Here is a 21,948-nt window from a genome sequence, read left to right as displayed (position 1 = left end):
TGGGCCCCTTTTTCTTTGCAGCCATTCAGACACACACTGATCACTTGTACTTACACACAGTAACACTGAGATCGATAGAGCGATAGCCAATCACACTGCAGTGATGTCACACACACAGGTTTCACGACTACAGGTTTTATACACTGTACACAGAGTTTTTAAGAGCGGGAGGGGAAAAACCACTGGCAGTGTTTCAGGCAGTGCGTTTTTACTTCTCCATCTCACAAAGTCACCTTGAAGAGAATTTGTGCTTGTGGGTAAAAAAAAAAAGGAGAAAAAAAAAAACGTACTCCTGGTGAATGGAGGTCGATCCAAGGTCACCAGTTACCAAAATAAAAGCACAGGAAGAAAGAGTTGACAATACAGAGGAAACAGAATACTACAGTTGGTCACAGTATTACATCCCGAATGTCAGCTTATTATAATAAAACATAAAAAAAAAAAAAAAAAAACACCCACGGTTCTTTATTCTGAAACACTTATGTAACATTATTTATCAGGGACATGATTTTTTTTCAGGTTTCTGCGACACAACCATTCAGTAAATGATGAAAAGCCGCTCTTCTTCCTCTTTTTTTGTGTGTTTTTTTATATTCTTGATCACATCCCTGAATGAAAACAAAACATCATAGTAACAAAACATGTTTCCGTCCCTTCTCAGTGCTGATCGTCTCCCGGGACCTCGACTGGATTTCGTACTGTAGCACCTGGCAAATGTGTACGGTAAGTCACAATTGTCTTGTCTTTTCAAAAGTCTTGTCCTGTTCCCTTTTTTTTAAATTTTATTTACAGCCACAGGGAAAAACATCCCAGAGAAGGTTTCTTCCCCCTCCTGTGTTTGAGACTTGTGGAGGCAGTAGGAGAAGAAGACAGAATCAGGCATCCCTCATTGTTATCATATAGTTTTTTGGCACAGGTTGAGCCGTCTTATGTCCCCTTTGTCTTGTCTCTCGCTCCATTTCCCAAAAGGCTTTCGATGCAAGTTATTCCACAACCGGATTCCTGGCTCATATTCAAGAATGCATTAAAACTGACGACGCGCACAGTGTTTGTGCACGTAAACAAGTACGAGTAGAGAACGACGTGGACGGACGCCGTTTGTTTTCCCCTCGAGTTCACGATTCAAGTCTTGGTTAGACGACAAAGTTAAGCTAAAGAGAGAAATGTGGATGTGCTAGAGTTTCTATCTAAACATGGCTTTCTGATTCACTGGCTTATTATCTATACAGATGAGTGTTCAGTTAAGACTATCAACCTATTTGTGTGTGTGTGTGTGTGTGTGTGTGTGTGTGTGTGTGTGTGTGTGTGTATCTGTATGTGTGTGTGTGTGTGTGCATGAGAGATACAGCAAAAATTTCCATGATAAACACGCATCACACCACATTACCAGTAATGATTCAACAGTCGACTTTTTCATGAAATCAGAACAAAGCACATGTTCACTATTTACAGCTCTGTACAGTGTGTGTATATAGGTGTATGTATGTGTATGTGTGTGTGTCTGTGCTTGTCTAACTGCGAGTGTGTGATCTGAATGTAAAGGTGTCCGGGGGGGGGGGGGTCGAGGGTTTGAGTGGCGAGAGTGGCGTAGCTGTCTCCACTGGAGGACAGTGTACAGATCCCAGTGGAGATACTTTGACAGAAGAAGAGGAAGGAGAATCTGTGGAGGCCGGAGCCACGGCTTTAGCTGCTGTGCATTGTGGGTACTTGTATGTTGGGCTGGTCCGTCACAGCGGCGTTGTTGGTAGAAGTGGTGCTGTTTCAAGGAAGGATGGGCTCTGACTGTGGTGAGGAGTAGAGGAGAGGAGTTGAACCTTCAAAGTGCAGTTCCTGTACTGAGGTGCTTGGTTGATGAGTTCTGGCCTGGTGTTGCTGTTGTCGTTGCTGTTGTTGTCGTTGTTTCTGATGAAATTCGTTGGACCTCAAACCAACTGTGGGGTCCTGTCGGTGCTCAGAGCGCCCGGCTTTGGTGGAGCTCTGCTGCTGTTGGCTGTGAGAACTGGATTCAGGCAGTACTGGGTGTGTGTGTATGTGTATGTGTATGTGTATGTGGGGGGGTTGTTGTTGTGTGGACCGGTGTGGTGTCTGGTTTCTCTAGTGGACTGAGGACTGTGGTCGGGCGGTGGGGTGAGGCCGGCTGGCCGGGTCCAGTTGGTCGTTGGGAACGGAGCGTCGGTTCTGGTCCGGTCGGTTGGTGGCCAGGTACTTGGCTCTCATACTGGAGGTGTACTGGAGAGACGGGAAGACGGTGACAGAGGACGGAGAGAGAGAGAGAGAGAGATGAGCATGTGGGGAGGGGAGGGGGCACAAGCAGAGTGAGAATTTGAGATAAGAGCAGGAGACAATGGGAAAGAAAGAAAGAGAGAGAGACAAAAAGGACAAAAAAAGACAAGGAGAAGAAAAACATGCACAGATTATGATCTTGAACTCTTTTTAACACTGAAAATTAAAAGAAGCATCATAGAAATAAGTGTCACAGTTAAATTATGTGCAGTAGATCAACAGATATGAATGGTTTCGAGATAGATAGATAGATAGATAGATAGATAGATAGATAGATAGATAGATAGATAGATAGATAGATAGATAGATAGATAGATAGATAGATAGATAGATAGATAGATAGATAGATAGATATGTGGGGTGACAACACGAACACACAGGTACAGCAGAAGTACTCTGACCAGTCATTTGGACAGCCGGGGGAGTTTGATCACAACAGTCACTTAGTTATATTATTATAGCAGCTGATTACGTCTGGATGATGTTATTATTGTCAATAGATTATTAGCAGATGTGGTTGATTGATTGATTGATTTTTTTTTGTCAGTGGTTTGTAGTTAGTGCTCTAGTTCTGATGTAGTTAGGTTAGCCTGGTATGAGTTAGTGCTTCTCTCTCTCATGGAGCCGGCCTCTGCTGGGGGGTTTGTTGTTGTTCCCACGTCACACCGCAGACACCAGGAGAGCAGCTCTGCACAGGACGGGACAGGACGGAGTGATGCATTGTGGGCCGTTTGTTGGTGGCTGCTACGGTTCAGCGGTGGAGGTGGGAAACGTGTGCTCCTGTGACTGTTAAAATGGTGAAGGGTGGAGGGGGGGGCACAGAAACAGAGGACACACACACAACAACGCACACACCTCGACCAGAGAATGCACACATAGACACACTGTGGGGGACAAGGGATGGGGGGGTGGGGGTAGGGGGGAGTGGAGGGAGGGGGAGCGGGGACTTTAGAGGCTTGGGCTCGAGTTTACTCAGAGGTGGTGGGGCTGAACTGAACTGAACTGTTACAAAAAAAACCTTGTTCAGCTTCACTGCAGGTCACGAGGAATCCTAAAAAGGTGTGCAGGTGTTCTGAATTATTTTTATTATTGTTATTACTACGTTTTGTTGATTAAATTTAGTCGGTCCACACTTCTGTTCTGTTGCCCCCCCCCAAAATAACAAAAACAAAATGTGTTTGTTTGATAGAGCATGGAACAACATCCACAACTAACAGGCTCAGCACCAAAAGTGAAAGCCAGAATAATCAACCTGTTTGTATTTTTTAAAACAGTCACATACTGAACACACATGCCCCTGGTGGTGGTGGGTTTGTTTCATATTGAAGGAAAAAAAAAAGCGTCAAACATTTGAACAGCACCAGATATTTAGATGATCGATCTGCAAGTCCTCTCTCACGCTTCACTGTGAAACCAACCAGACCTTTTTACATCAGAAATAGAGAACAACTTTTGTGACTTATCGTGTATTAGACCGAGCCAACAATTACACTTCGAATCAAAAGAGTCGAGCTTCTCTTTCGATGCAAGTGCAGAACATCCAGCTACAGTAACAACAGGCTTCTTTTATAATAATAATAAGAAGATAAAATAAAAAACTTCCAGGTAATCCCAGGCTGCCAAAATGACCTTCATGAAGGCGATCCATGATCACGGACTAGTTTTTAGCACAGAGGACACTTGCAGTGGTGTGGGGAGAGGGGACTACCTTCCAATATCCACACTAGCATGCACTCAACAATACATCATAAATAAAAAGTACATCCATCAACACGGTGTTTTTTCGTTTACATTCTGAAATTTTACAAAATCTGTGGGTTTTTTCTGCAGTTTGGAGTATTTATTTTTTTCCCAGCAGCACTTGTGGGTATTGGAAGATAGTGGGAGGGAGAGTGTGATCTAGAAAGTGTGCACTTACAGAGGGTGGAGGGGACTCCCTGCCAATCAGGGGGGTGTTCTCACACCGAGGGTTCTGAAAGTTTGCGTTCTGGCTCCTGCGTTATAGAATCAGAGGTTACATACTGCATGTGGTCACCCTGCCGCTGGCTGGTCGCTCAGCTGAGTGAGCTGCTGCTGATCTGTGGTCTGCTCAGGAGGAGTTCAAACTTTATGACCTTCTGTGAGACAAATGGCCTCTGACAACAAATGGCCTCAAGTAGTAAATTACACGTCAGGGACCAAAAGCCTGGTAGCGTGTATAGAGCCAGGGGTTAAACACCTCTGCCACAGTCCAACATAGTTTACATTCTTTCTTAACAATGCAGGAAAAAAAAGAAAAACATTAAGTCTCACAATGGGACACGCTCAAGAAAATCCTGCTTTTATCAGTGTGGGGACCTGCAGGCTGCCGGCCATAGCACACATTGTTTATAAAAGGATATGTTGATCACTTTTCAACTATTAACAGTTTCAAGAAGAAAAGTTTTAAATATAAAATAATATTATGAAGCTTCAAAGGTGTCTCATAAGACAAATTAAACCGACTATTTTATATGTGACAGTGCAACTGTCCTGTGCAAATAGATATTATAAATGTCTGAACAGATAAGGTTCATTGTATTAAAACAAAGTTGGAGCACATAAAACAGTTGCTAAAATAGTCCAGTCTTTCCACACAAAGATATTTTTATCTAGGTGTCTTGGGCATAAACACACACAGGTCAACACACATTCATTATATGTCTATGTGAGTTACTGAACTGATTTTCTTGGATTATATGAATCTGGTCCAGCTGATTGTCTTGCTGCTGAGAGCTGACTGTGGTGGGAAATGAATCCTGCTACAACCCTGTGGTATCTGTTGGAGTATAGTCACCACCAGTATTCTGACTGTAAATATACAGGATTTGTTCAAGTCCCAAAACATGAACGACAATGACCAGAATCTCAAAGTAACACATGCTTTTCAGAACAGACACAAATGAACTGATCTAACTTTTTAACTTTCTCATTCTTGAAGTTACATTTCTTTGCTTTGCAGCAAAAAGCAAGTTGTCCTTTATCAGCACAAAGCTAAAAACAGAGGCAAGCAGTGGCAGACTAGAGATGCTTCTTTCTCTTCTGTGTTTTTTTTTGTGTGGTTGTATTCAGGGCAAGCAGTTGCAGTTGTCTTGTGGCAAACTGTAACACGTAGCAAGCAGGGTGAAATTATTAACTTGTGCTGCGGCAAGTGCAGAATTTGAATTAACTGTTTAATATCTGATTTTTTGCTAACACTGTGGACTGAAACAGGCAGGCTGGCTGATGTAGCAAGCAACTAATTATCTACTCAAAGGGACAGTTCAACATTTTGGCAAATTCGCCTATTACTATAATCCCTATAGTCATAGCGGTAGGTTCATTACCTTTAATTATCGGCGCATGTTGTTTTGAGATCGGCGGGGCAGAGACGTGAGCTGCTCAGTGAACACAATGGAGGTGAACGGTACAGGTCCCCTGTCCCTCATCAAACTCATCAAATACACAATCCAACAACTCCAAAACACTCTGGTGGACAAGTTGTGACCTGCACATTCACCACGCTATGAAATAATCATGTATAATTATGTAACATTACGACACACTAAGCAAATACTTGGAACTATTGCGTTTTTTAAATAATTTGCCTCGAAAAACAACTCTGTTTCATAATGTTACGTGATTATCTCATAGTGTGGTGAATGTGCAGGTTACAACTTGTCCACCAGAGCGTTTTGGAGTTGTTGGATTGTGTATTTGATGAGTTTGATGAGGGACAGGGGACCTGTACCGTTCACCTCCATTGTGTTCACTGAGCAGCTCACGTCTCTGCCCCGCCGATCTCAAAACAACATGCACCGATAATTAAAGGTGATGGACCTACTGCTATGACTATAGGGATTATGGTAATACGCGAATTTGCCAAAATGTTGAACTATCCCGTTAAGGGGAAGCTAGTGAAGGGTTGTAACTAGAGTGACAAATGTAGCTGACAGAGTGTCACAAAGGACATGCGAGAGCCGTACATAGCATAAAGTAGCTGTTGTAACTGGTCATATTCACAGGCAGTGAGCGTTACTATGCTGCTAGTCTGGGTCACAGGGGGGCAAGCATCAGCTACCTACGGCAGGCAGTGTGTTGACCTGCTAGCCTCTAGCTAGCGGTGGGTGCTGCTAACTCACATGTATTCAGTGACGGGGGCATTGCTGACAGTGTGGGCTGTAGCGGGCAGGCTAGCTTCGCTGCCGTAGCTGGAGCCACAACTGTAGAGACTGGGCATGTGAACGCGGTACAGGTTATCGTGCACACCGCCCCGTGAGGCGCCCGACTCGTCCTCTCCGTCTTCCTCATCCGTCCTTCAATTCAGGGTAAGGGCAGGGCACGAGAGGGCGTGATGGACAGGAGGAGGGTAAGGAGGGGGGGAGGGGGGAGGTAGAGGGGAGGGAGATCCGAGAGAGACAACAGAGTGTAAACAAGTGGTTGAAGAGGAGGTTAGGAGAGGGGGGGAGGCGTTCTGGTACTACGAGGAGGAGGAGGAGTCCCCTGATACAAAAGACCTGGTTAAGACGGCCGCCAGCCGCCAAAAGCAGCTGAACAAGAAGAAAAGGAACAGGGGCAGCATTTATCTACACAACAGGTCCACAACAAGTACAGTAGGGTCTCTGATTAATAATGCACAACTCAGCTTTTTTTTTATTGTTGCTGTATAATATTAAACTGTATGAAAATAGAAACCCCCCCCCCCCCTTTTTTTTTTGGAAAGTTCTTGTAATGCGCAGAAACATGCAGTCATTTTCTCCATGCAGTCGTCCTCCAGTGACACAGAGGAGGATTCCTGGTATTTACTGCCAAATTTTCAATTTAGCTCAACAGTGTCAAATGTCAAGAATCCATTGTCTGGTTGATTTAGAGAAAAAAAATTAAAAAATTCATGCATCTCGGAGTGCTACATGGAAATTAAAGCAAAAAACGTCGGGGGGGGGAAAAAGGAGATAATATGGCTGGTTTGGGCAAAACCATTTTCAGACATAAAATGGTCAAAAATGTAAAAAAAAAAAAGAATAAATAAATAAACGGCCAGCAACGTAACAGAATGAGGCATCAGATAAGATATGTGCTGATTTGGAAGTTGGATCTCTGGCTACAGATTTGTACTGAGTTTGATTGATTGTGGTGATTGATCACAAAACAGATCATAACATGTATATGTGAACTCTACTGTTTTGTTGTCTATATACCAACTGCCCACGTACTGCTACCAAAGGCTGGGCCCTGTGTTGAAACATACACAGACAAAAGGTTGAGGAGATGTTACCACACTGGTCGACCACCAGATGGAGGCGTTTCGCTCTTTCACCCAAAATGGAGTTGAACTGTGCAGCCCATCAGAAAAGACTCGGCAGCTGCGGCACAGTCAGCAACCAATCCGGTGAGCGGTTATTAAAGGACATTATTCGTTTGGTTTTTTTTGTTTGTTTAATACCCACCGAGCCATACGGTAGCATTGCTGGTAATACACTCCCACCAACAAGCACAAAACACCACTGATATGGCACAGCTGTGATTCAGAATTCAAATCATTCACCAGAGTGAAAACCGTCACGTATGGTTTGATGTATTAGTCTATAAAGCTGTTGGCGCTGAGTTTACCACAGAGTTATTTGCTTGTATGGGTATTTTTTAAAAAGAAAAGGGCCGGTAATTGGACCAAAGGGTCGTCAAAGGTTTCACCAATATCCATCATCATTCGCTGAAGCCCAAAGCATTTCCAAATCAGGACAGGGAGAGAGGAGGAAGGGAAGGAACAGAAGGAGGAAGTGGGGCATAGGAAAAAAAAAAAAAACGTAGTGATACACAATCTAACACAACAGTGGCGCTCCGAGTCCACGGTGGAGAAAATAAAATGAGAGATGTACAAACATAGAAACAAACAAATCAGCCAGACTGGCGGAGCTAATGGCAAACAGTAAAGTAAACAAGAAAAAGACTTGCAGAGAGAACTTCGATGGATGCAAAGACAAGCAGGAAGACGCACAGAAGGATACGACAGCTCAGGAGGTAAATATACACTCAAAGTGTGACATGCATGGGCACCGAGGAGATTATTTATGTTTCTCTAATGTTTTCAAATCCATCAGCTGAATTCATACGACAATTAGGAAGTTAGAGCTAGTAACATGTTAGCTGTTAGTGTACAGATTAACAGAGAGGCTGGTGTGTGGCTTGTTTGTGTCAATGAGAGAGACTGATTGTGTGTGTGTTTGTGTGTGTATGAGTGTGTGTATGTGTGTGTGTGTGTTACCTCTTGCCAGGCCAGGTGTGTGGCACGCTGCACACAATGGAGGAGAACATCAGAGCGGTGACAAAGGAGAAGAGAACCAGGTAGATGAGACCCTCGACGCCGTCGTAGCACAGGCCGGTTAACGCCTGAACGTAGTCCTACGAAGAGAAGAGGGGAGGAAGAAAGAAAACAAATGAAAAAGAGAAGAGAAGAGAAGAGAAGAGAAGAGAAGAGAAGAGAAGAGAAGAGAAGAGAAGAGGAAGAAAGAGGAAAAAGCGAAAAAGAGGAGATGAGACAAAGAAGAGAACAAGAAAAGAGAAGAAGAGATGAGAGAAGAGGAAGAGAAAGAAAGAGAAAATGTGAAAATGAGGAGAGGAGACAAAAAAGAGAACAAGAAAAGAGAAGAAGAGAAGAGAAGAGAATTAGAGAGAAAGAAAGAGAAAAGGTGAAAAAGAGGAGAGGAGACAAAGAAGAGAAGAGGAGAAGAAGGGAAGAGAAGAGAAGAGAAGAGAAGAGAAGAGAAGAGAAAGAAAGAGAAAAGGTGAAAAAGAGGAGAGGAGACAAAGAAGAGAAGAAGGGAAGAGAAGAGGAAGAGAAAGAAGGTGAAAAAGAGGAGACAAAGAACAGAACAAGAAAAGAGAAGAGGAAGAGAAAGAAAGTGAAAAAGAGGAGAGGAGATGAAGAAGAGAACAAGAAAAGAGAATAAGAGAAGAGAAGAGAAGAGAAGAGAAGACCTTGGGATGATGTGAGGTCTTCTCTCTCTCGTCTCCACAAACACAACAAACAGAGTGACTCACCATGTGGAGGCTGCGACAGTCGACCAGAGCCGTCAGCTGGTGAAGACCGACCTCCGTGGAATTCAGCACAGACTGGATTTGCTCGAGACTCCCCTGCAAACACACAGCAAAGGTTACACAATCAGCCTCAAATACAGACACACACACACCTTCATGTATGTACACACACACAGAGATAAATAAATACATGTGTACCGACACTTGTGTAAATGCCACTTTCATCCCGCTCCGGCTTAACGCGCGACCACTCATGCATGGAAATAAAGACCTACAGTACAGATCATTGCACACACACACACACACACACAAGTGCACGCACCTTGGTGTTGGCATAATCACGTGTTGCTGATCTCAGTAGCTCTGCCACATCATCCTGCATCTCCACCAATGCTTTGTGACTCCCTGACAGCCTCTACAAAAACACACACAGGCGCACCACGCACAAAACCAAAGCACAAACAAATGTATCTGTTGGTTATTGCGTCGCAGCAGCTCAATCACCTGGATAAAAAGGACCAAAAGGGAAAATACATGCTGCAGTTTAAAAGCAAGAAATCAAACACATTACCTGCTGGAAGGGGTTAATCTGGCCAGGGCTGCACCTCAGGTAATACTGCAGGATATCTGCATATACAAACAATACACACAGTTCAAAATAGTTTAGTGAAAAGATAAGCAGCAAGCAAACTATGCTTTTTAAGAAAGTGGTTAATTAGTGGTCAAAGCTGTCAACATTACATTTTAGTGCTTAATTTTTCCCCACATTTGCTGCTCTGCCTGTCGGTGCCATCCGTCATGTTGTCTGTCAGTTTATTCATTGTCTAGTATTACTGTTGCTTTTTGTGCATGGCTTTTAATGTGTTTAGTGTTTATGTTCTGCTTGGCTGTGACCTGCAAGTTTGTTATTATGTCTTGTGTAATTAATTTGTGTTGATGTTGGTGTTGCTGCTTTATGTTGCTTCTGTTTTGTCTGTAGCAATTGGCTGTTGTCTATATATATAAGTTAGCTTGTGTGTGTATGTATGGACTTTTGCATAGTTTTCTGCCTTTTAATCTTTATTCAGATTAAGCCGTCTAATGCTTTAATGTATTATTTGTATGTCTATAACTAAATCATTTTATTCTCTTTTAGGGTGACTACTCAACATCAGTCCAGGGACAGCAGATGTACAATAGCCTTTTGGCTAATTCTGGCATGTTTACATTTGTTACAATGTTTTATTAATGTGCATTGTCCCTGATTATTAAACCTTTAAATAAATAAATAAGTGTGATAGCAAAATTGTGTGTGTATGTATTTTTATATGTGTTAGGAAGGCAACATCTGTGCTCTACAGCAGCTCGACAGCCAGAGCGGAAACAACCGACAGACAATAGAACTCATTAGATGAGTGCAAAGAGGAAAAGTGAGGGAGGGAGAGGAAGAATGGGAGCAATTGAGAAGTAAAGTAGGATATAAAAGGATGAAGAGGGAGAACAAATCAGATAATGATCCACAGTGGAAAAAAAAAAAAGCAAAAATGTTCTGTGAATCTTTTTTTTTTTTTTACATCTGGGACGAGCAGGAGGAAAGAGAGAGCAGGGAGTGTGCAGGGGTTTGCTGATGCATTGCAGTCAGCAGAGAGAGAGTAAGAGCTTTTAGATACAAGAGTGTCAATCAAACACAATCCCCTTGGATACACTCACTCACACACACACACATATATAAACACACACACGCACACACACACTGGTTTCTTTAAATAGAAGCAACATGTCAGGGTGAGATTCAACTGTCACAGTGTGGAAGTGGAGTCTATTCTGGATGTTTCTGCTTGTTTGTCAACCCGGAGCATCTCTATAGTGACCAGGCTCCCTCCATCCCTGAAGTGAGGATGCTATTCACAATTTATACAATGTTTTGTTCTCCTCTTGCAAACATAAATGAGACTGGTTAAAAATAAATCAGTCTGGAGAAAAGAAAATGAGTCTTTGTTTGAACTGCCCACAACAAAAAGTCATATTTAAGGAGCTGTGGGTAGACGCTGCTTTGTTTTTTTTTTACATGGCGAATAAATGGGCAGGAACCATGCAGTGTTTCATATGTACCTTGGTTGATGACAGCGTTCTCCTTGGTTACCCTGGTGATGTAGGTATCCGGGGAAACACAGAAATCACTGGCCGACTGTAAGTGGGCAAAAGCAACACACACACATGCATGACACATCAGGCTACAGTAACATCGTCTCTGAAAACACACTCGCTCGAGCAGCGGGCAGAGAGAAAGAGAGAGAGATTACATCACTGCGGAGCCGGAGAGCTCGAGCGATGTTGCCATGGTTACACTTACAGCAGCGACAGCCAGCTCCATGCCGAGAGACCCCCAGCTGATTATCAGAGTCAGAACCCCGAGCAGACACACTCTGAAGGACAAAAACAAATGCATATTTTTAAAACCAAGGTTTGGCCGCACAGTAGACAGACACACACACACACACACTCAGAGTCCCCTCAAGATTTTACACGACCAATAGGAGCAACTCTTGGGGTATGATGGGAGGTAACGTACCCAATCAGAGTTCCTCTAGAGTTGCGTATCAGTCCGAAGAGCACCAGCAGACAGATGAGCACATCAAACAGCAGCAGGCCCAGATATCCCAACCACCTGGAAACACATATACAAACAGAGGATACGTTACATCAGGGGGTGTCACACCTCAGGATGAATTTTACAAGCGTGAAAATTACATAGAAGAGAGAAGAGGCATAATAATGTTGAAATGGCACCTATTTTTATCACGAAAGTTCAGGTTGTTCATGATATGTTTTGTAGAAGGAGAGTTCACTAACTGTAAACATCTTAATCATGTAAAGTTCTTTTTATTTACAGGTTATCATGCTATTATTTCACTGGTCCGGCCCACTTGAGATCAAATTGCGCTGTTTGTGGCCCCTGAACTGTAACCTTCACATAACCTGATGAAGGTCCCAGCGACCGAAACGTTGTTCTTTCATTAAACATCATATGCAAGTCAAGACAGTGTGCGGGAGCTTCCTCTGTTTCAGTTTGTTGGCCGTTCTGGTAGTTCTCTCCGACACACCTGTCTGCCTCCGTAGGTGTGCATAAGGCCCCTGAACTAAAATCAGTTTGACACCCCTGCACTAGATGATCAATGATCAAATGTTTCTACTGTTTCAGTTTTAAAACCACGGGTTGGTTGACAAGTGAAATGCACAAAACATGTACCAATGCTCGTTGGTACTGACCTGTAAAAGTCAAAGGCCTCCGTCTTGCGGGCCAAATCCTCCAGGGAAATATCAGTGTTGGACCAGAAGGGGACGTCGACCATCAGCCTGACCAGCTCGTCCAGCTGTCCCTGCAGCTTTTGGACGATGGACACGTAGTCCGTCTGCTCCTGGAAGGCCGTCTCCAACTGGACCAGGCTCTCCTCCACGGTCTGGTTTAAGGCGAGGGCGCTGTCAGACACCTGGGCCCCACGGAAACAAAGAAATGTCAGTCACATTTTGAGATAATACTGAAGAGGTCAAACAACACAGTAGATATCTGCACCGATTCCGATACCAGTATTTACCAGATACCCCTGAAATTGCCGGCATCGGTATCAGTGAGTACTGGAGTCCAGGCACCGATCCGATACCAGTTATTTATTCCTCAATATTTATATTGTTTTTCAGTTGTGTCTGACTGTCAGACAATAAAGAAAGTTAAATATCTTTCTATTGTTGTATTCATTTGTGTTTTACAAAGGGTTTACCCTGAACCACACCATACAACAATAATAATCATATCACATCCATGCAGGCGTAGTAGTATGTACTAAACACACAGTATAAAACACACTAGTATGTACTCGGTACTCGGTATCGGCCGATACCTACAGCACAAGCATAGGAATCGGTATCGAAAGGGAAATAATGGTATCGGAAGTACATCTCCAACATTTACTGACCAGTTTCTCCACCCCAGAGACGGTGCGGTTGGCATGGCGCAGAGAGTATGCCAAACGACTGGCTCCATCACTCGACTCCCCGTTTCCGTAGAATCCTACAGCGATGCCAGCGCTGGGGGGCAGAAAAACAGGAAGTGCCAAATGTTAACACAATGACTAATTCAACCATTGGATGGCATCGACTTCATCAATGTGGGTGAACCATGTCCCCCCCACACACACATACGCACACTCACACACACACCAAAACTGCAAAAACAAGTTCATTTCGAGTGTAGTTACTTTGTGAACCAGCAACAGGCAGCACTGAGCTCTTTGGTGTCACCCTCGGGCCTCCGGCGAGCACAGGACTACCAGGAATGATTCTCACACACACACACACACACACACACACACACACTGAGTCTACACAATAATTGGGTCACCAGACCGCACATAATATGGTCCTTCTGCAGCTCTGCCCCCACATTCACACATGACACATGCTACAATATCTTAGGGTCCTGGCCCCAACTCTCTTTCTTCCAAACCCGAGTTTTCCTCTGTTCACCATGTTCACACTGCAAACTAACCACTCGCCCACCCCCACCCAACCCCCCCACCCCCTGAAAAACCCCCTCACAAGCACCACCACCACTGCACCAAATCTTTTTCACACTCTCATTTTCCACATCTAACCATTTGCCCCCTACACACCCCTCCTCCTCCGCACAAGGCTTTTACCCCCACTCACTCCCCTCCCTCCCTCCTCCCCTTTGTGTACAGTATGTGTGCATGTGTGTGTGTGACTGTACTCCCTGCATTCACAATGTCTTCTGCCTGCTTGCAAACTAACACTGGGCAGATTTGTGGAGGGGAAATTTATGGCCATTGTTAAAGCAATTCATTCTGGCCCATTAGATCTTGAGTAGCCCCGTGTTACACAAAATGCTGTGTGTGTGTGTGTGTGTGCGTGTGGTGTATGTAATCACACATCATGTCTCAGTGCTTTACGATGGACTTTATGTGAGCGCGCAACACACAACAATAAATACAGAGAGAAACAGGCGTGATAAGAGAAACAGAATAAAGATGAGAGCTGCATACGTACGGTGATGTGATGTAAACATGCTGCTCTCTTTCATCTGTGCCTCTCCCCCATCCATCCCATCCCATCCCTGTGCCTCCCACCATTTTACTCCATCCTCCATGTCATCTCAGTTTTAAAACAGGAAATCATCTCCTCTCTGTCTTACTCATCCTCCTCTCCTCTCTTCAACCACACATTCCCACTCCCACTTCATCCTCTCCTCTCCTCCTCCTCTCTGTTTTAATACCTGCTGCTCCTGTCGAGAGGTTTCATAACTTTATTAACCAACAGCTTCGGATATGAGACACGAGCAAGGAGCTGCGGCCAGGCACAAGTTCAGAAGCCAAATTGACAGCCAACACTGACCAGCTCAGCTCTGACAAAAAAAAAAGCCTCCACAAACACACACACACACACACACACACACAGATACATTAGTGGGACACAACTTTGCCCCTGAGAAACAGCAACCTGTTCTGAATGACGTTCACTCAGAGAGACAGGGCACAGCCACAGATTCAGTCCATTTCCATCTGAAACCCAGTGACATGGTAGAGATTTGCTGCACTTAAATGACCAAACTACATTGAACTGGGCTCAGTCGATGACACAGTAAATGTTGAGCTCAGTCACAATTGGGTTCATGACGAGTTCAAGGCCAAACAAAATGGGATTCACCTGAATCCAAAATGAATAAAAAATACACATGAATATTTTATAGGATAGTAATAGTCTATAACCTGAGTACACAAAGTGAGGCTTCAAACACACACAGTTACTCTGAGAAATATAAAGCAATATAAGAAGAGGGTGGCAACGAAGGATTATTTTTAGAAAGACACTAAACCAATCTGTGCCAGTGCACATTATGACACTTTATTAGCACCAGATCTCAGTCATTTCGCAACTAATACACATTATACTATTATCAACACTACCATTGCGAAATGAACCAGGATGGAAGGTGGAATAATCATCAGGTTAAATCCAGTTTCACCATCACTATAATGATAAAAATGCAACCCTGGTGGCAGATACTGGTTCTGTCCATATGCTGAATTCAGATTTCTATTTCTAAGTTTGTGAACCTTGGGAAAACCCCTACATGTCTCAGCAGAATGCAAAACTCTGGAGATGCTGGCAACAGAGAAATCCTCTTTCCATGACACTTCTAAACAACATACCGTAATCAATAATATTTGCCCAATAGAGGAAAATTAGTTTCACTCATCCCCAGATACTGGGAAAAACAGGACTGCAATAGTAACACAGACTTTAAAGAGACCTAGAGGAGTTTGCTTTTGGTTATAAAAGAGTCTCACATTAATGTGGATGAATCTACGTTACCCACACTTGTTAATGGGTCCATTTTTGATATCGTTTTGTCTTTATACCATAGTTATTTTAATATTATTATTTAGTGGTCGGCTCGCCCAGCATTTCCTAGTTTCAGTTTCCCGGAGGCTGCCCGGCGGGTCATGGGAATAACGCCGCCAGATCGCTAGTTGGCATCATTTATGGTCGGAACTACGACGGTATCTGATTGTCTTCCAACCTCCGATTTTCGTTCTTGATTGATGAAAACATTCTTGGCAAATGCTTTCGCTTTCGTCCTTCTTGCGCCGGTCCAAGAATTTCACCGTGCACGCGAAGGCTCATGGGAAATGTAGTGTGAAAACACTTCCAAAACTCCTCGTAGTCCCTTTAAACTATGGCAGATTGTCTGCAACCTATACACTCTGGACTGTACCGTACTGGACTGCTGCATCTTTTCTTTTTTATAGACTATGTCGTAATGCTTCTTCTATTTGCAGACCAAAAAAAGTACCGGTATTTTAAAAAATGTGATTAGTGTTACAGGTTCATTCAGTGACAAATGGCTGCAGAGTCGGTTGTTACAGCAGCAGCACCTCACATCAAAATAACTGGACTACACTATGTAAATGTATCTGTATGTATCCCCAAGGATTTTTGTCAGTAATATCTCATTGTTTTTTAATGAAGGAAGAAGCCTGCCAGTTTCCACAGGCCTTTACGTTAATATGTTATTTGTGGCAAACAATGTGCAACTCAAAGACAATGAGAATAAAAAAACAGTAAACAACATAATAGAAGCTAAACACACTGCACCTGCAGACAAATGGAGGAAGCCCACATGTGGTTTGTGTTATGCCAAAAATAAGACATGATGTCATATTAAATTGTGGACAAAGAATCACACACGCACACACACAAAAGCACGCACAGAAACACGTGTGCGCATGTTCAGATCCATATCAAATATTCAAAAAGACATATTATAGCTAATCATAAAATATTAAAGCCTGCAAAAACACTCTTCAGCACTGAGTCACGCTAACACACACACACACACACACACACAGACATAGCTCCCCCTGACTGTATAATTCATTTCTAGTCTCTGCATCAAATTCGCTTCTGTCTCCATGGCAACCTTTCTAGGCCAGGGGAGAAGGCCGAACTGAGTGAAATAATAAATAACAAAAGGAGGGGGGGGGGGGGGCTGATGGAGATGAAGAAAAGGAGAAAGTCAAGAAGGAAGGAGGAAAGTAAGGAGTGAGGGTGAATAAAAGAGGAATAGTTTCTTTCTGTGTCTGTCTGCACGCGCCCTTTATTATGGTATGTGCCAAGAGGAGCAGAGTCCATGCAGCTCAGTGGTCGAGATACACTGCGCTCTCTGCTGCTGCTGCAGGGCCACTTGGGTCAACGACCTCAGCGTATACACACACACACACACACACACACACACACACGGCCTTCAGAGTCAGACAAACACAAACACAGGAGTGTAACCACCTGGCCGGCTCCCAGCTGCACCACATGGACTCTCAGGCTTCAACCAGATTGACTGGACTTGATTGGCGCGATGCACAGTCATAATGGAGACATATGGCTGCTGCTGTTGTTGTTTTGAGGGAAGTGAAAAAAAGTGGCCATGTGTCATGCTTGACTGACTTTTTTGTTTTTTTGTCTCAACAATGGTCTGTTTGTTTTTAAAGGCCCTCCCTCTGCTTCTGTTTGTCTGTCCCCTCTTCTCTCCAAATTCACAGAGAGGCACACTGAACCCAAAAAGGATAATGATTTCATACTACAACTGCAAAAACACAGTATGTACACGGTTATACTACAGTCCAGTATGCCCCACAGGCTGGATGAACACACATTTTTGGAAAATTTACACAACAAAAATTGTGAATTAAGTTTTAAGTTTTAGTAAATTCATCTATTGTACTCCACCTTCACTAACCAGTCCTTTGCTGCTGTATTTTGTCTTTTTTTGTGCGTGCTGGTGGAGTGTAAGCAAGAACCGGTCACATGAATGCTTTATGAGGTACAAGCAGTCTTAACAGGAGCTGCTACAGTGTCATTTCTCTGATACTGACACTTTTTCCTCACGTGTTTTTATTGTGCATAAACTGGTGGCAGGAAATATGATCATTAATTCAAGGATATTTACAGTAGTACCACTTGGTATGGGCGACCATGTGGCTCAGACACGTTGTCTGACTGTCCTGTGCAGCTGTACATCAACAGGCTGCTGTGCTGTGGTATGCAGAAGCAGCAAATGAGTGGACCCCCCCTCACCCCTCCCCCTCTCCCTCCCCTACAAATCTCCAGAGAAACAGAGTCTCCACTTGAGTCTACAGGGCAATTCCTTTACACATGTAGAAAGATTAACTGTATCAACTTCAACAGAATAGTTCGACATTTGGGCAAATTGGCAAATTGTTTTGAGATCCTTGGGGCAGAGACGTGAGCTGCTCAGTGAACACAATGGAGGTGAACGGTACAGGTCCCTTGTCCCTCAAAACTCATCAAATACACAATCCAACAACTCCAAAACGCTCCCATTGAGAAGTTGTGACCTGCACATTCACCACGCTATGAAATAATCATGTGTAGTTATGTAACATTACAAAACATGAAGGACTCGGAACTACTTGCACTTTTGAAATCACTCCGACCAGCAGCCGTGTCTGGAATGTAGTTCCAGCTGCATTTGACTTGAAAACAACTCTGTTACATGATTATTTTATAGCGTGGTGAATGTGCAGGTCACAACTTGTCCACCAGAGTGTTTTGGAGTTGTTGGATGAGTTTGATGAGGGACAGGGGACCTGTACCGTTCACTTCCATTGTGTTCACTGAGCAGCTCACGTCTCTGCCCTGCTGATCTCAAAACAACATGCACCGATGATTAAAGGTGATGAACCCACTGCTATGACTATAGGGATTATGGTGAGAGGGGGATCTGACTAAATGTTGAACTATCCCTTTAAGTCTACAGGGCAATTCATTTACACATGTAGGAAGATTAACTATATCAATTTTAAGGAGCTATTTGTTAGTTTTTCTTCTTGCTCCTCCACCAGGAGCTGACTCCGGCGTCGACTCTGGCTTTGCTGCTGCTTCTATGACTTCTTTTCTTCTGATGAAGTGAGCATGCTGAGGACCTAACCCCCTCTCTCTGATAGTGACTCACTGTGGCGTCCGGGCCGCCCTGAAGAAGCGGCGCTGCTCTGAGGGAGTATTACAACCTCCTGTATTGTTAAATGCAACAATAGCTGAAGCTGTTGCTGGCAAGAGACCATCACCCCCACCCCCCACCCCCCGCTCCCTACAAGGAACCAGGCTATGCGTCAGAGAAAACTTAGAAATAAGCCCTTTAATAAAACAAATCTTATTGACTTGAGGAAGAGTTAGAGGAGGTTATAAATAATAAACACCTTCAAACACACACTGACTGCTGTGTAAGTGTGTTATGTTATGGGAATAACCTCTCACCTGCAGACGAGTGTGGCGATGATGACGCACCAGGCCGTGCAGCAGCAGTCGGCGCTGGGCTGCTGGGAGTGCGTATGGGAGTGCGAGGAGTCGTCGCTCTTGCGTCTCCGGCAGCAAAGCCAGAAGGAGTAGAAGAGGAGGAAGAGGAGGTCCAGGCCCAAGCAGAGCAGCGCAATAGCACCGAGCAGCAGGATGGACTGAAGAGGAGAGAGAGAAACAATTAGTGGCATGTCAACTTTAGGACTTAATACCATGTATGACATATTCAGTAACATGCATTGTATGTAATAGGGCTGAAACGATTCCTCGAGTAATTCGAGTACCTCGATTACAAAAAATGGTCCGAGGATTTTTTTCTGCCTCGAGGAATCGTTAATTTAATTGTAGTTCAAGCGGCCACACGGACTACTTTCAATGTGGCACAACGTGCGCCGTAACGTAACCTATGAACGTAACCGTGCGGGGCCCCCCCGCGGCCATCCGCCGCGGATGACGGCGGAGATGGGGAGGAGGGGGGCGGCGGCGAGGCGATGGCCGCGACGACCGGGGGGGGGGGGTGGGGTGACGGTGGCGACGGTGGCGACAACACAGCAGAACAATCCTGCCTAGGAGCTATCCATGGTTAGGCTACTTAACCAAGTCTCTTGAAATATCAAACAAAGAAAAAGACTATGGACTGTGGAAGCTTGAATGGCCAAAATACTGAAGTTATCATGACGTGAACCATATGTTGCGGTGAGACCGTTGATTCGGTAGAAACCCGGCTTAACGGGCGGGCGGGCGGACGTAGGTGTTTGACTGAGGGAGAAAAAGGCGACAAAAAGACAGAAAATGTCTCTCTATAGGCACTCTAGTTGTAACACGGCCCTTGCATACCACAACAGCACGTCTTCCATGTTGCAGCATCTCCGCAGAAAACATTTTTGATATCTTGAAAGTAATTTAATTTAATTTATTTTTGATATCTTGAAAGTAATTTAATTTAATTTATTTTTATTTGTGTTTTATTTATTCTTATTTATGCTAGCAGCAGTCGCCTCTTTAGTAATGTTTCAAGACCAGAAAATACTTGCTTGTGAATTTAAGAAATAAAAACAGTTGATTCTACAAAAGGAAACCAATTGGTCATTCATTATTGAGTGAAATATGTTATTTTCTCTTGTGTATTCATAATTTCTCTTTAACCAAGCAAAAATACGTTTTATCCGATTACTCGATTAATCGATGTAATTTTCAGTAGAGTACTCGATTACTAAAATATTCGATAGCTGCAGCCCTAGTATGTAATCATGGATATTGTCATGACATCTCTTACAAATTATGGTTGAAGGATGACAATGGGATGACACAAAAAACCTACATATTGCAATAAAAAAACTGGTAATGGAAACGCCTACGTTCCGAAAAACCTCTCAAATATCGCTAAAACATTTTAACACTCTCATATGGTGGTTTTTCAGACGTATCGATATAAAAATGTATCGCAAAAGAGCTGTGGAAACACTTATTTCGCATTTACATGTCACTGGCTTCACCAGAGACGATGCAGGGGGTCATGTGACCAGTTCATTTAAAGCAAGATGGCGCTATGTGTGGACAGAGGAGACTGAAGTGTTGTTGACCATATTACGCTGCCTTCGTCTCCTGTTAAACACAATAACAGCAACAGCTGTAGCGGCAGCAACACGCTTACGTCCATCTTCCTTAAAGGGATAGTTCAACATTTTGGCAAATTGGCCCATTGCCATAATTGCTATAGTCATAGCAGTAGGTTCGTTACCTTTAATTGTAGGTGTAAGTTATTTTTAGTACAGCGGAGCGCAGCAGCAGGCTTGGTTTCCCTCATTAAACTCATCAAATACAAAATCCCAAAACTCCACAGCGCTTTTGTAGACAAGTTGTGAGCTGCACAACCACCACGCTATGAGATAATGACGGAACGATACGAAACGGAGCCGTTTTCGAGGTAAATTCATACAAAACCGCTGATGCGCGTTGCGTTCAGGGACAGTTTTTCAGCAAGCAGTCTCCGTATTTACCCTGTATTTACCTCGAAAACGGCTCCGTTTCGTATCGTTCCGTCATTATCTCATAGCGTGGTGGTTGTGCAGGTCACAACTTGTCTACAAAAGCGCTGTGGAGTTTTGGGATGTTGAATTTGATGAGTTTAATGAGGGAAACCAAGAAATTCCCTTAGCCTCCATAGCGCAGCTCTGAGCAGCCAGCTGCTGCGCTCCGCCGTACTGAAAATAGCTTACACCTACAATTAAAGGTAATGAACCTACTGCTATGACTATAGCGATTATGGCAATGGGCCAATTTGCCAAAATGTTGAACTATCCCTTTAAAGCAGAAGTAAGCGATCCGGTCGTTTTGGCTAACTTATTGTCAGCCGATGGAGTTAGCAGTCCCCGCCCTCGTCCCTACGTCACCACATTCACGCGCATCCCTTGGCTGCACACACAGAGAGGACCGCTCCTTTATGTTGTTCTCTCTCCTCATCGGATAAAGGTTGTAGGATACAAGGAAAGTTTTCTCCTCGGCTTACAGCAGAGCAGAGGGACTGACAGACCCGTGTTTCAGACCAAACACTCTATGCAAGTGATTGCTGTCAGAAGATATAACTATTTAAGACTTTTATATTAACACAAACATTCCGCTTACTTCTGAAAAGTGAGGTCTCGCGTGACGAGAATTATGGGATATCGCAAGACTAGACTTTATGAGAGTTACGGCTCATTCGCAAAACACCTTTCAAAGGAAACACCTGCAAATAGCAATTGTACTTTTTCGAAATTTCAGAAA

At 43.8% G+C, this 21,948-nt stretch overlaps 1 protein-coding gene across 3 annotated transcripts in view; it reads right to left on the bottom strand.

Moving 5' to 3' along the window:
- Positions 1–1,960: 1,960 nt before the first annotated feature.
- The window catches only part of ttyh3b (tweety family member 3b), a 31,427-nt gene continuing 11,439 nt past the window's right edge, over positions 1,961–21,948 (bottom strand). Inside the window, exons 3-15 of one of the 3 annotated variants that reach the window (XM_085784392.1) lie at positions 19,144–19,340; positions 13,269–13,380; positions 12,565–12,785; positions 11,867–11,962; positions 11,648–11,720; positions 11,407–11,482; positions 9,887–9,942; positions 9,638–9,730; positions 9,319–9,411; positions 8,543–8,679; positions 6,423–6,596; positions 4,202–4,277; positions 1,961–2,229 (exon numbers count right to left, since the gene is read on the bottom strand). In XM_085784392.1, coding sequence (XP_085640518.1) covers positions 2,095–2,229; positions 4,202–4,277; positions 6,423–6,596; positions 8,543–8,679; positions 9,319–9,411; positions 9,638–9,730; positions 9,887–9,942; positions 11,407–11,482; positions 11,648–11,720; positions 11,867–11,962; positions 12,565–12,785; positions 13,269–13,380; positions 19,144–19,340 — 1,539 coding nt within the window. In that variant the 3' untranslated portion in view covers positions 1,961–2,094. The remainder of the gene's footprint in view (positions 2,230–4,201; positions 4,278–6,422; positions 6,597–8,542; positions 8,680–9,318; positions 9,412–9,637; positions 9,731–9,886; positions 9,943–11,406; positions 11,483–11,647; positions 11,721–11,866; positions 11,963–12,564; positions 12,786–13,268; positions 13,381–19,143; positions 19,341–21,948) is intronic. The other 2 variants (XM_085784384.1, XM_085784400.1) reach the window with 2 other exon arrangements.

Source organism: Trachurus japonicus, chromosome 1, assembly GCF_045865225.1.
Source record: "Trachurus japonicus isolate A0001 chromosome 1, Traja_1.0".
Classification (NCBI taxonomy): domain Eukaryota; kingdom Metazoa; phylum Chordata; class Actinopteri; order Carangiformes; family Carangidae; genus Trachurus; species Trachurus japonicus.
This window is presented reverse-complemented; position numbering and strand designations above follow the sequence as displayed.